Genomic DNA, 13,060 nt, shown 5'->3' with positions numbered 1-13,060 from the left:
TCTCACAAATATGTTTGAATGGTAGGTCAACCAAATGCTTAAAATTATGCAAAAATGATGAAAATTCTCCATAGCAATAACAATTATATCATTTAAACACATAATTAGATATATCCAAGAAAAGATTTACTTCTGAATAAACAGGAGGCAACAGTCATTGGAACATATATGATATATATTAAAGATGGTTTGTATTACATCAATTATGTTAGAAACCAAGTCTACTTCTACTTAAAATTCTTCATTATAAATAATTTCAGGATTTTTCCAAAATAAAAGGGTTTTTTGAACCATTTCCTCTCTGAAGAAGAGATCAGATCCGAGCATGGTTTTAGGATGCTGACAAGGAAGCTTTTGGGAAACTAAGTGAAATAAATACATACATACATACATACATACATACATACATACGTACATACATGGATGGATGGATGAGGATTTATTGATTTCTAGAAATTGATTAGAAATCTATGAGTTAACTAAATGTGTGTGTTACTATGTTAATTTTTGTTAATACATATTTGAAGTTCATAAAATGTACTGAATTTCATAAGAAGTAAGATGATACTAGATAAAAAGACAGTTTTCCTGTGTATATCATTGAACTATCCTAAGAGTTTTTGTTTCTACAAGGCAAACTTCACATTTATAGCTGCTCTACTAATTAACAGCTGATAATTTTACACAATTTTCTGAAAAGCAACATTTGTTTTCAGAGTGTAGAGTTGTATTATTACTATCAATTTAATCGACATTTTACCTTTTGGAATTAAAAATGTGCAAGAATAAACAAAATTCCATCTTTTTGGAAAACTATTCCTATAAACATAGAAAATATTTTCAAAGACCAGAGACTGAATTTGAAATAAACACTGTTGATTATAGTTGATCTTTTTAAGAGAAATTTTATATTCTATTATTCTATTATATTCTTTGCATCTTATCTTTAAATGACACTCACATATATGGCCACACATGTCCACTAAAAATTAGTGTTGATTAACTTGTCATAAAATAATTAGTTATTTTTCCAACAACAAAGTAGAATCAACTAATGAATGGCTAAGTCTCTCACTTAATAGTTTTTGAAATATGTAAGCACATACATAGTTTTATAGTAAAATTTGGATGTATTAATATAGGGTAGAAAACATAGTGTGTGCTTTCCCTTTAAATTTTTGTAGCTGAGTCTCTTTATGATGTCATGACTCAACATTATCAGTTTGAGCATACAAATGCTGAAGTCCTGGCAGAAGATAGGCAAAGGAAATGTCTCTTTCAAAACTGTAAGCCCTCTTTATAATACTTCTTAGTATTCATAATGATTAACATGTCCTTACACAGTTGTGTGTAAAGTATCATTATTCCCTGGACATTTTTATAGGATAATGTTTGTATTTGTGCTTAAACAAAGAAAAAAATTTCCCATCTTGCCTTGAGTACTTTCCTTTTAATTATAGCCAATTCAGCTTCTTTTGAAAAATTTATAAATGACAATGTCTCTTTGAGTCTAGATTTCTTATAACTATCTCTTGTTTCTTTCAGAATGGAAAGAATGTCTGTGTGAGTTAAGATATAAGCCTAAATATAACATAATACTATTTTATTGTTAACAACCAATAAGCTAAATTGTATGAGTAGGAAAATTTCGTCAATACAAAATTTTTGTGTTTTGTTCCAATTGTCCCAATACAGAGACTTCATATTATGTTTGATAGAATTACTGTATAGTGGTTTTTCTTTTTGAAAGGTCTATTGTGTTAAAAATATGTAAGGTTGACAACAGAGCTTTCAGTCATTTTACTAGCTGTATCTTTCAGTGTTGGTTTAATAGTCAATTTTATCACAAAGACTATCACGAATATAATTTCAAAATTAAGATAATATGGACTGTATTGAACTGGAGCTGCCAACTATTATCTATTTATGTTCATTTGAATAAAGTTAAACCATTTTGATAAGGAAAATGGAAAATATATTATAATAGCCATTAGACTAACACAATTACCTGCCTACCAAACTTTGGAATTAAAGGCGTTTGCCAATACTGCCTGGCTGAAGTTACCTTGTGATGAGCATTTACACAGAACACAAGTATCTTACATCCTTTGCTCATTCAAAGAGATCTATCTACATACTTTTTCCCCAAATGTTTTTCTCACCAGTTTTCTAATTATGTTCTTTCAAATTCCCTGACCATTCAGCCAAACAATTGGCTGTAGCTCGAGTCAGTAAACACCTGGCCTTTTGTCCTTCTAAGTAAAATGGACAACCAAGTATATTGCCCACTGTGAAGAGTTTCCTTCACAGGCTTGTTTCAGGATTGTCCAAGAAAGGGGCTATAAAGCTGCAGCTCTACACTTGTGAGTGGTGCACACATTGCATGAAAAAGAAAAAACTCAGTCTCTAGTCTTCCTTCTTCAGTCAACAGATCATAGTACAAAGCTCAAGAGCCTATAAATAGGCGACTGGGAGCAAAAGGCATTGTAACAGGAGTGGAAACCATAGGCATTTGGGCATTTGGACCTGCTTGACCTGATCATATATATACCACTTCCATTTGATAATAATTGCCAATGTTTATGATCTACTTTATAGCTCGATTGGTCAAATAATACCAAACTCATGATAGGCAGTTCAACTTGCATGATAATTTGATGGCTTATTGTTTTTATTAAGGCCCACTAGCAGGCCAAGAGCCATCTCTCAATAGAGAAATAGGTGTCTGTAGATGATGGTGATGACTTGATCAAAAATCCCAACAATCTCCTCTGAGATTTACCTATAAGTGCCTGCCAATGGTTCTAAACAGCAACCCCTCTCTGCCACTGATACATCAAATACTTGCATCTTCAGGACCATATGGTCCAAATGGTAGAGCAGCTTACACAATAGCCTGAATCTGTTGACAAGCCTTCTCCTGTCCAGGCCACACTAAAAGCTAGCAACTTTGAGTCACTTGGTGTATGGGCCAAAGTAACACACTGAACTGAGGAATGTGCTATCTCAAGAATTCAAATAGGCTTTATAAGCCTTTTCCTTCTTCCTCGGTAGTGTGAGGGGCCAGGTTCAATAAGTAAACCTTAGAATGATTATCTCTGCATGCCCTATACCAATGGACTCTTAGAAATTTCACTGAGGTGAAATTTCACTAAAATTCCCTGGAATTTTAGTTTCATTTATTTCTCATCCTCTAATCTGTATATGTTTTATCAACAAATCCTCCTGCTCACGTGAACAGGTACCAAGAAAAGAGCATTTAGTAGATCAATAGTTGCATACCATGTACCAGAAAATATGTTCATTTGCTCTTAAGACACCACATCCAGTGCAGCAGCTGCTATTGGAGTCACTACTTGATTAAGTTTGCAATAATCAACTGTCATTCTCCATGATCCATCTGTTTTCTGCATGGAGCAGAGAGGAGAGTTAAAAGGAGATGTGGTGGAAACTACCACCTATGCATCTTTCAAGTCCTTGACTGTAGTGCTAATTTCTGCAGTTCCTTCATGGATGAGATACTGATTTTGGTTCACTATTTTCCCTAGCATAGGCAATTCTAATGACATTCTTTTAGCATTTTGAACTGTAATAGTCCTTAGTTCACAAGTTGGGAAATCAATGTGGAATTTCTGCCAACTTCTTAGCACATATATTCCAATTATACATTCTGAAACTGGGGAAATAACCACAGTATGAATTCTGGTATCCACTGGACACACTGTAAGTCAGACTTCAGCCAAAACTCACCTGACCTGCATAAACCCCTACTTTAACTGGAGGGCCATAATATTTCTTAGGGTCTTCCAGAATCTTTGTCAATTCAGAATCAATATCCAACAGACCTCAAAAGATTTCCTTTCCTTTGGTTCAGTTAACCTTGTAAAAGGCCTTAGGTCATGCTGAGGAAGGACTGGAAAAAGGCTAACAGTAACAATCTTAGGCATTTTATCAAGAGGTCCTTTCTCAGGGGAACCTGGCCATCACTTCATTCAAGGGGTTGTAGTTCTGCTAACTGGCTCAAGTCTGGAAATTGGTTTATGGGCCAAGAGCCCCTCTATCCATAATCCAATGTAACATTTCTTTCATTTTTTTGAAAAATTTTCTACTTATGCAGATCAAACAACAACTGCAGTAAGCTTATCTATTTCATGCCTAGAAATACCATGACTGATTGGCCAGAACAAAAGTCCACACAAGTCATGCTACCATAAAAATCATTTGGCTTGTGCTGCCCATTTAGTGTTTCTGGTTTTATACTGAGATCCTTGAGTCACCTGGATTTGAGTTTTGTGTAGGGTGATAAGTACACATCTATTTTCATTCTTCTACATGTAAACATCCAGGAAGTCCTGTGCCATTTCTTGAAGATGCTTTCATTTTGTCATTGTATGGCTTCGGTTTCTCTATCAAAAATCGTGTCTATAAATATATGGGATTATTTCTGCATCTTTGATTTGATTTCATTGACCAACCTGTCTGTTTCTGTACCAATTTTTTAAAATCACTACTGCTTTATAGTACAGTTGAAGCCTGAGATGGTGATTCCTCCTGAAGTTCTTTTATTGTTCAGGATTGTTTTTGCTATCCTGGGGACTTTTGTTTTCCATATGAAGTTGAGAATTACTCTTTCAAGGTCTATAAAAAGTTGTGTTAGAACTTTGATAGGGATTGCACTGAATCTGTATATTGCTTTTGGTAAGATGGCCATTTTCAGTATGTTAATCCTACCTATCCATGAGCAAGGGAGATCATGTCATATTCTGATATCTTCTTCAATTTCTTTCTTTAGGGACTTGAAGTTCTTGGCATACAGATCTTTCACTTGCTTAGTTAGAGTTACACCAAGATATTTCATATTATTTATGGCTATTTTAGAGGGTGTTGTTTCCTTAATTTCTTTCTCAACCCATTTATCATTTGTATAAAGGAGGGCTCATGATTTCTTTGAGTTAATTTTGTATCCAGTCATATTGCTGAAGGTATTTATCTACTGTAGGAATTCTCTGGTAGTATTTTTGAGTTCACTTATGTATACTATCATATCATCTGTAGATAGTGATACCTTGGTTTCTCCCTTTCTAATATGTATCACTTTGATCTTCTTTAGTTGTCTTATTGCTCTGGCTAGAATGTCAAGTACTATGTTTAATAGTTTGGAAGAAATTGAAAAACCTTGTCTTGTCCCTTATTTTAGTGGAATTGCTTTATGTTTCTCTCCATTTAGTTTGATGTATTGGCTTGCTATATATTGCTTTGATTATGTTTAGGTATGTTTCCTGTATCCCTGATTTCTCTAATATTTTTAACATGAAGGAGATTTGAATTTTATCAAAAGTTTTTTCAGTGTCTAATGCAATAATCATGTGACTTGAGTATTTTTCATCAATATTCATAAAAGAATTCTTTCCTTGTTGTGTCACTGTATAGTTTAGGTATCAGGGTGACTGTGGTCTCATAGAATGCATTTGGCAATGTTCCTTCTGTTTCTATTTTGTGGAATAGCTTGAAGAGTTAGCTCTTTTTTGATAATCTGATAGAATTCTGCAATAAACCATCTGGACCTGGCTTTTTTTTTTATTGGGAGACTTTTAATAATTGTTTCTATTTCTTTAGGAGATATGGGTCTGTTTAAATACTTTACCTGATCTGGACTTAACTTGGTAAGTGATATTCATCTAGAAAGTTATCCATTTCATTAAGATTTTCCAATTTTGTGGAGTACAAGTTTTTGAAGTGAAAACTAATGATTCTTTGAATTTCCTCAGAGCCAGTTGTTACATCTCCCTTTTGATTGCTGATTTTATGTATTTGGATACCGTCTGTCTGACTCTTGGTTAATTTGGATAAGGTTTTATTTATCTTCTTGATTTCCTCAAAGAACCAACTCTTGGTTTTGATGATTCTTTGTATTGTTTTCTTTGTTTCTAACTGATTGATTTCATCCCTCATTTTGATTATTTCTTGCCTTAAGCTCCTTTTTTGGTGTGCTTGCTTCTTCTTTTTCTAGAGCTTTCAGGTGTAGTTTTAAATTGGCAATATGAGAACTTTTTCATTTCTTTATGGGGTCACTTAGTTCTCTTAGCACTGCTTTCATTGTGTCCCATAGGTTTAGGTATGTTGCACCTTTATTTTCATTAAATTCTAGAAAGTCTTTAATTTCTTTTTTATTTCTTCCATGACCCAGAGATCATTGAATAGAAAGTAGGTCAATTTCCATGAGTGTGTAGGTATTCCAGTGTTTCTGTTGTTGTTGAAGTCCAGCTTTAATCAAGAGTAGTCTGATAAAATACAAGCTATTATTTCAATTTTCTGGTATCTGTTTTAGGCTTGCTTTGTGACTTACTCTAAAGTCCACTTTGGAGAGGAATCCTTGAGGCACATTTTTTCTTTTTATTTTTATTTTGTATATGAGTCAAATATTTTATAGATGTTCACTAGGTCCATTTGGTTCATAATGTCTATTTGTTTAATTATTTCTCTGTTTAGTTTTTGTCTGGATAAACTTTCAATTGGTGAGAGTGGGGTGATCAAGTCTCCCACTAATTTTTTAATGATTTTATTTGTTTACATTTCAAATTATATCTCACTTCCCAGTTACCCCTCCACAACTGCCCCCATCCCATCTGCCCTCTGCTCCTCCCCTTTGCCTCTATGAGAGTGTTCCTTCACCCACTCACCGACTCCCACCTCACCACTCTAACATCCCCCCTATGCTGGGGCATCAAACCCCCACAGGACTAAGGGCCTCCCCTCCCATTGATGTCAGATAAGGCCATCCTCTGCTATATATGTATCTGGAGCCAGGGATCCTTCCATGTACAGTCTTTGGTTGGTGGTTTAATTCCTCGAGCTCTGGGTGGTCTGATTAGTTGATATTGTTCTTCCTCTAGGGCTGCAATTCCCTTCAGTTCCTTAAGTCCTCCCCTTAGTTCCTCCATTGGGGTCCACAGGCTCAGTCCTGTGTCAGGCTGTCAGTATCTGCATCTGTATTGGTTAGGCTCTGGGAAATCCTCTTAGGAGACAGCTGTATCAGGCTCCTGTCAGCAAGCATTTCTTGGCATCAGCAATAGTGTCTGGGTTTGGTGGTTGTATCTGGGAAAGATCCCTAGGTGGGATAGTCTCGAGGTGGCCTTTCCTTCAGTCTCTGCTCCTCTCTCTGTCCTTGTATTTCCTTTAGACAGGAGCAATTCTGGGTTAAAATTTTTGAGATGGGTGAGTGGCCCCCTACCGGGGTGGTGCCCTTCCTCAACCAGGGACCTTGCCTAACCTCTGGATATGGCCTCTAAAGGTTGTATCTCCCCTTTGTTGCATATTTCGGCTAAAGTCATTCCCGTTAGATCCTCGGAGCCTCTTGATTCCCTAACATCTGGGACTTTCTAGTGGCTACCTCCAGTTTGTCTTCCCCCACTGATACATATTTTTATTCGATTTCCTGACCCTCTGTACTTCTCTCCTGTTTCTTCAGATACCTGCTTCTGCTCCTTTTATTTCCTCCCCCTCCTCTTTCCTTCTCAGGTCCCTCCCTCCCTCTACCTCCTATGATTATTTTGTTCCCCCTTTCAACGTAGGATGGAAGCATCTACATTTTGGTCTTCCTTCTTCTTAAGCTACATATGATTTGAGGACTGTATCATGGGTATTCTGAACTTTAGGGCTAATACCCACTTGTCAGTGAGTACATACCATGTGTGTTATTTTGTGTCTGGGTTACCTCACTCAGAATGACATTTTCTAGTTCCATTCATTTGCCTACAAAATTCATGAAGTCATTGTTTTTAATAGCTGAGTAGTATTCCATTGTGCAAATGTACTACATTTTCTGTATCCATTCTTCTGTTGAGGGACATCTGAGTTGTTTCCATCCCACTATTAATGTGTAGAGTTCATTGTGCAATTTAAGCTTTAGCAATGTTTCTTTTACAAGTGTGATGCCCCTTGTGTTTGGGGCATAGTTGTTCAGAATTGAGATATCATCTTGGTAGATTTTCTCTTTGAGGAGTATGAAGTGTCCTTCCCTGTCTTTTAAAATTAATTTTGGTTGAATGTCTATTTTATTAGATATTAGGATGGCTAGTCAAGCATTTTTCCTGGGTCTGCTCACTTGGAAAACATCTTTCCAGTCCTTTACTCAAAGGTAATGTTTATCTTTATTGCTAAAGTGTGTTTCTTGTATGCAGAGGAATGATGGATCCTGTTTTCACATCCATTCTCTTAGCCTGTGTCTTTTTGGGGTAATTGAGTCCATTGATGTTGAGAGATATTAATAACCATTGACTGTAATGCCTGCTATTTTTATATTGGTGGTGGTACTGGTGGTAGTGGTGGTGGTGGTGGTGTGTGTGTGTGTGTGTGTGTGTGTGTTCATGTGTCTTTCCCTTTTTTGCTGGTATGGAGTCACTCATTTCTTGTGTTTCTTGGATGTAATTGTCTTCCTTGGGTTGGCATTTTCCTTCTAGTATTTTCTGTAGGACTGGATTTGTGAATAGATATTGTTTGAATTTGAGTTTGTCTTAAAATATCTTGTTTTCTCCATCTATGTTAAGTAAAAGTTTTGGTAGGTAAAGTAATCTAGGTTGGCACCTGTTGATTTTTAAAGTTTACAAGATATCATCAGTCTAGGCCCTTCTAGCTTTTAGAGTCTTTATTTGGAAGTTGGGTGTAATTCTGATAGGCCTGCCTTTGTATGTTACTTGGCCTTTTCCTTTTGCCACCTTTAATATTCTTTGTTCTATAGATTTTGTGTTTTGATTCTTATGTGGTGGGAGGATTGTCTTTTCTGGTCCAGTATGACTGTTATTTTGTAAGCTTCTTGTGTGTTTAAAGGTATCTCTTTAGGTTGTGAAACTTTTCTTCTATGATTTCATTGAAAATATTTTCTGGTCCTTGGAACTGATACTCTTAACCTTCTTCTATTCCTATTATTCTTAGGTTAGATCTTTTGATGGTATCCCAGATTTTCTGGAATTTTTGTGTCATAAATTTTTTAAGTTTAACATTCTATTTAACTGATTTATCAATTTCTTCTATTATATTTTCTACACCTGAGATTGTCTGTTCGATCTCCTTATTCTGTAGGTGATGCTTGCATCAGTTGTTCCTGTTCTCTTCCCTAGGTTTTCCATCTCTGGCATTCCCTCAATTTGTGTTTTCTTTATTGGTTCAAAATTCATTTTCAGGTCTTTGTAATTTTTATTTTTTTGTTTTTATTTTTTCTTCACCTATTTAATTGTGTTTTCCTGTATTCTTCAAGGGATTTATTTGTTTCTCTTTTAAAATCTGATTGTGTTTTCCTGTATTTCTTTAAGGGATTTATTCATTTTCTCTTGAAAGGCCTCTATCATGTTTATAAGTTTGTGTTCAAGGTCATTTTGCTGTGGTTTGGTTGTGTTAGGATATCTTGAGCTTCCTGTATTAGGGTAGCTGTGCTCTGAAGATACCATATAGCCCCAACTTTTGTTGATTGTATTTTTTGAGGGCCTTTAGCCATCTGGATGACTTTGGTCCCTGGATGCTCCTCTTGTAGTAGGTATTTGGAGTAGGATGAACCTCAATGGTACTGGTGTGGCAGGCCTCTGATGGGTATCTGTGTCTATATGGTTCCAGCAAGTCTGTATTGCTCAGGAACAGCAGGTTTATATGGTTCATGGTCTGCAGATCTAATAAAGGTAGATGGAGAGGTAGCAGGAGAATGGAGGTCAACTGTGGAATAGCAGACTTCTCAAGGCAACTGGGAGTGCCCCAAAGGTGACAAAATGTTCTATCTGCCTTCTAGAAGTGTGCTTACTCTTAAGTCTGGTTATTGGTCTAGAGATGACTATTGGAGATCCTAAGGGAATATCAGTATTATCTTGTCTGTTGTCTCCTTCTGGGAAGGTTATTGCTAATTTTGCATATGATGAAGTAAAATTCCCTCAGGAGGTTGTGAGTAGGATACATCATCTGCCAAGAGTCCAGAAACTAATGCCACTGGTAAGATAACTCCTTCAGAATATGAGGATTCATAGTCCACAGCTTCTATGCTCAGATGACAGTTTCCTTTACTATGTAGAAGTACTTAGTTTCATGATGTGCTATTTTTTACTGTTGTTCTTCTTCAATGCATGAACAGAATATTATTCATAAAGTTGTTGCCTATATGTATATGTCAAAGTGTACTCCATTCTTTTCCTCTAGAAATGACAGATCTTTAAGTCTTACATTAAAAGTTTTGGTTGATTTAAGTTTGAATTTTTATTGCCAAAATATAAAGATCATATTTTAGTCTTCTATATATGGACATCGAGTTTCCCCAAAACCATTTTTTAAAAAGACTGTGTTTTCTGCAATGAGTATTTTGAGCATCTTTTTCAAATATCAGGTGGTTGTATTTTCTTGGACTTATATGTCTGAATCCCCTATTTTTGTCCTTGATCTATGTGACTGTTATTGTGCCAGTACCATGCTGCTTTTACTGTAATAACTCTATAATATAGCTTGAAATCAGGTATGGTGGTATTATATTCTATTATGTTCTCTTTTATCAAAAATTATTTTGGGCTATAGTTTTAGACCTTTCATATAAATTTGAGATAGTACTTTTCTCTATAAGAAGAATGGCCCTGTAATTTTTCAGTGAGATTACATTAGATTTGAAGATTGATTTTAGTAAGATGGCCATTTTTACACCATTTTCTCTGATCAAATTTGATGGAAACTTTTTTGTTTTGTTTATAACTTTCCTCTTTAATTTCATACATTTTAAAGTTTTCATTGTAAAGATTTTTAATTTCCTTGGTAAGTGTATCATAATATGTTTTGACTTTACTGTGGATGTGATTATTTCTCTTCCTTCTTCTTCCGTGTGCTTATCTGTGGTACATAGGAAGGGTGCTGATGTTGTATGGCTGTTTGTCTATCCTACCATTTTGTGGTGTATGTTGATCTGTTCTAAGAGATTTCTGGCAGAGACTCTAGAGTTTTTATGTATGAGATAACATCATAGTAAGCACAGATAATGTTTTGGTTTCTTCATTTCATATTTGTATCACTTTGCTTCCTTTTTCTTGTCTTCTCTAGCAAAAACTTGAATCATTACTATGAATGTAAATGGAGAGAGATGTCTGTGTCATCTTCATGATCTTCCTGGGAAATCTTGATGTTTTTGTCTATTCAGAATGATAGTGGATCTAAGTTCACTTTATTTTTATTGAAATGAAATTTTATTTAATCACATTTTTAAGCTTACCTAAAAATGGTTCAGGAGTCTTATGGAGGTGAAGGAGAGGTGGCCAGAGAGTGAGAGTCCCCCTGAGATAGCAGGCTGCTCAAGGCAGCTTGGCTTGGCCAGAAGGGCTCAGAGAACAGGGAAGATGGATGAGGGGAGGGAAGTTTACCTATAATGGTTCAGGGGTCTGACGAGGCTGGAGGAAAGGCATTAGAAGAATGGAAGTCCCATTCTATAGCCAAGATGGTCATTTTTATTATGTTGATCTTTTGGATCTATGAGTATGGTAGATATCTTGTTCTTTTGATATCTTCCTCAATGTCCTTCCTCAAAGACTTGAATTTTTGATCACACAGGTCTTTCACTAGCTTGGTTAGAGTTATACCAACATTATTTGTGTCTACTGTGAAGGATGTTATTTTTCTGAGTTCTATCTCAGCCCCTTTGTTATTTGTATACACAAGGGCTATTGACTTCTTTTTTAGTTAGCCTGTATTCAGCCACTTCACTGACAGTATTTATTAGCTATAGGAGTTTCCTGGTAGAATATGTAGGGTCACCTATGTATACTATCATATTGTCTGCAAATAGTGACACTTTGACTTCTTTGTCTCCAATTTAAATCCCCTTCGTCTTCTTTAGTTATCTTATTGCTGTGGTTAGAACTTCAAGTACTATATTGAATAAATATGCAGAGTGGTAGCCTTTTCTTATTCCTAATTTTAGTGGAATTTTGTTGAGTATCTCAGCATTTAATTTGATATTGCCTTGCTGTATATTGCCTTTATTGTAATTAGGTATGCGCTTTGTATCCAAGGTCTCTCCCAAACTTGTATCATGAAAGGGTGTTGGATTTTGACAAAAGCTTTTTCCGCATCTAATGAGATGATCATGTGTTTATCTTTCCCTTTGAGTTTGTATATAGGGTAGATTACATTGACAAACTTTCATAGGTTGAACCACTCTTCCATCTCTGGGATGAAGGCTTCTTAATCATGTTGGATGATGTTTTTGATGAGTTCTTAGATTTAGTTTGCAAGTATTTCATTGATTATTTTAGTATCTATGTTCAAGAAGAAAATTGATCTGAAATTCTCTTTCTTTGTTGAGTCTTTGTGTGCTTTAAGTTTCAGTGATTGTGGACTGATAAAATGAACTGGGCAATGTTGCAATGTCCCTTCTGTTTCTATTTGGAGAATAATTTGAGGAATACTGGCATTAGCTGTTTGAAAATCTGGTAGAATTCTGTGCTATAGTCATCTGGCCCTGGGCTTTTTTGGGAGGGGGAGAATTTTATCTTTTATTGATTGCTTTTATTTCCTTAAGGGTCATAAGCCTATTTAAATTGTTTATCTTGTCTTGATTTAACTTTGGTAATTGATATCTATAGAAAACTAGCTATTTCTTTTAGATTTTTCCAATTTTGTGGAGTGTAACAGCCCGTTCCTTTGTAACAGCCTGTTCTGCTGCTCCAGTCCACAGGTCAGGGTCTAGCAAGAGAGAGAGTGGGGACAGAGGGGCGAGAGATGCAAAAGATGGATACAAGACAGAGTCTGGTCAAGTCTCATCAAGTCTCTTTTATAGAAAGGAAATCCTGGGTATTTATACCCTTTACCACGTGACTTGCCCTTGTAGACAAGCTCAACTGAAGGTACAACATCAAGTGCCTTGTAGCCATGGATACCAGGTGCCCCTTGCAGCTGAGGGCACTAAACAGTGTAACAAGATGTTTATCAGAGTGTGCTCAGCTGTTGCTGGCTGTTGAAAACAAGTCTCTTGTCAGGGTATATGGCTTGAGATGGCTGTAAAGATGATAGCTGCTTTCGGCTAAGAGTCTGCTCCCAACAGTAGAGT

The 13,060-nt window shown here is 35.9% G+C and overlaps 1 protein-coding gene across 1 annotated transcript in view; it reads left to right on the top strand.

Annotated features, from left to right (window-relative positions):
- The first annotated feature begins 1,229 nt into the window (after positions 1-1,229).
- Positions 1,230-13,060, top strand: part of Cylc1 (cylicin 1) — a 34,693-nt gene continuing 22,862 nt past the window's right edge. Inside the window, exon 1 of the mRNA XM_028777031.1 lies at positions 1,230-1,286. Coding sequence (XP_028632864.1) covers positions 1,270-1,286 — 17 coding nt within the window. The 5' untranslated portion in view covers positions 1,230-1,269. The remainder of the gene's footprint in view (positions 1,287-13,060) is intronic.

This window comes from Grammomys surdaster, unplaced genomic scaffold (genome assembly GCF_004785775.1).
Source record: "Grammomys surdaster isolate TR1022 unplaced genomic scaffold, NIH_TR_1.0 61, whole genome shotgun sequence".
Taxonomy (NCBI): Eukaryota; Metazoa; Chordata; class Mammalia; order Rodentia; family Muridae; genus Grammomys; species Grammomys surdaster.
Note: the sequence above shows the minus strand (reverse complement) of the source record. Positions and strands in the feature narration are given on the sequence as shown.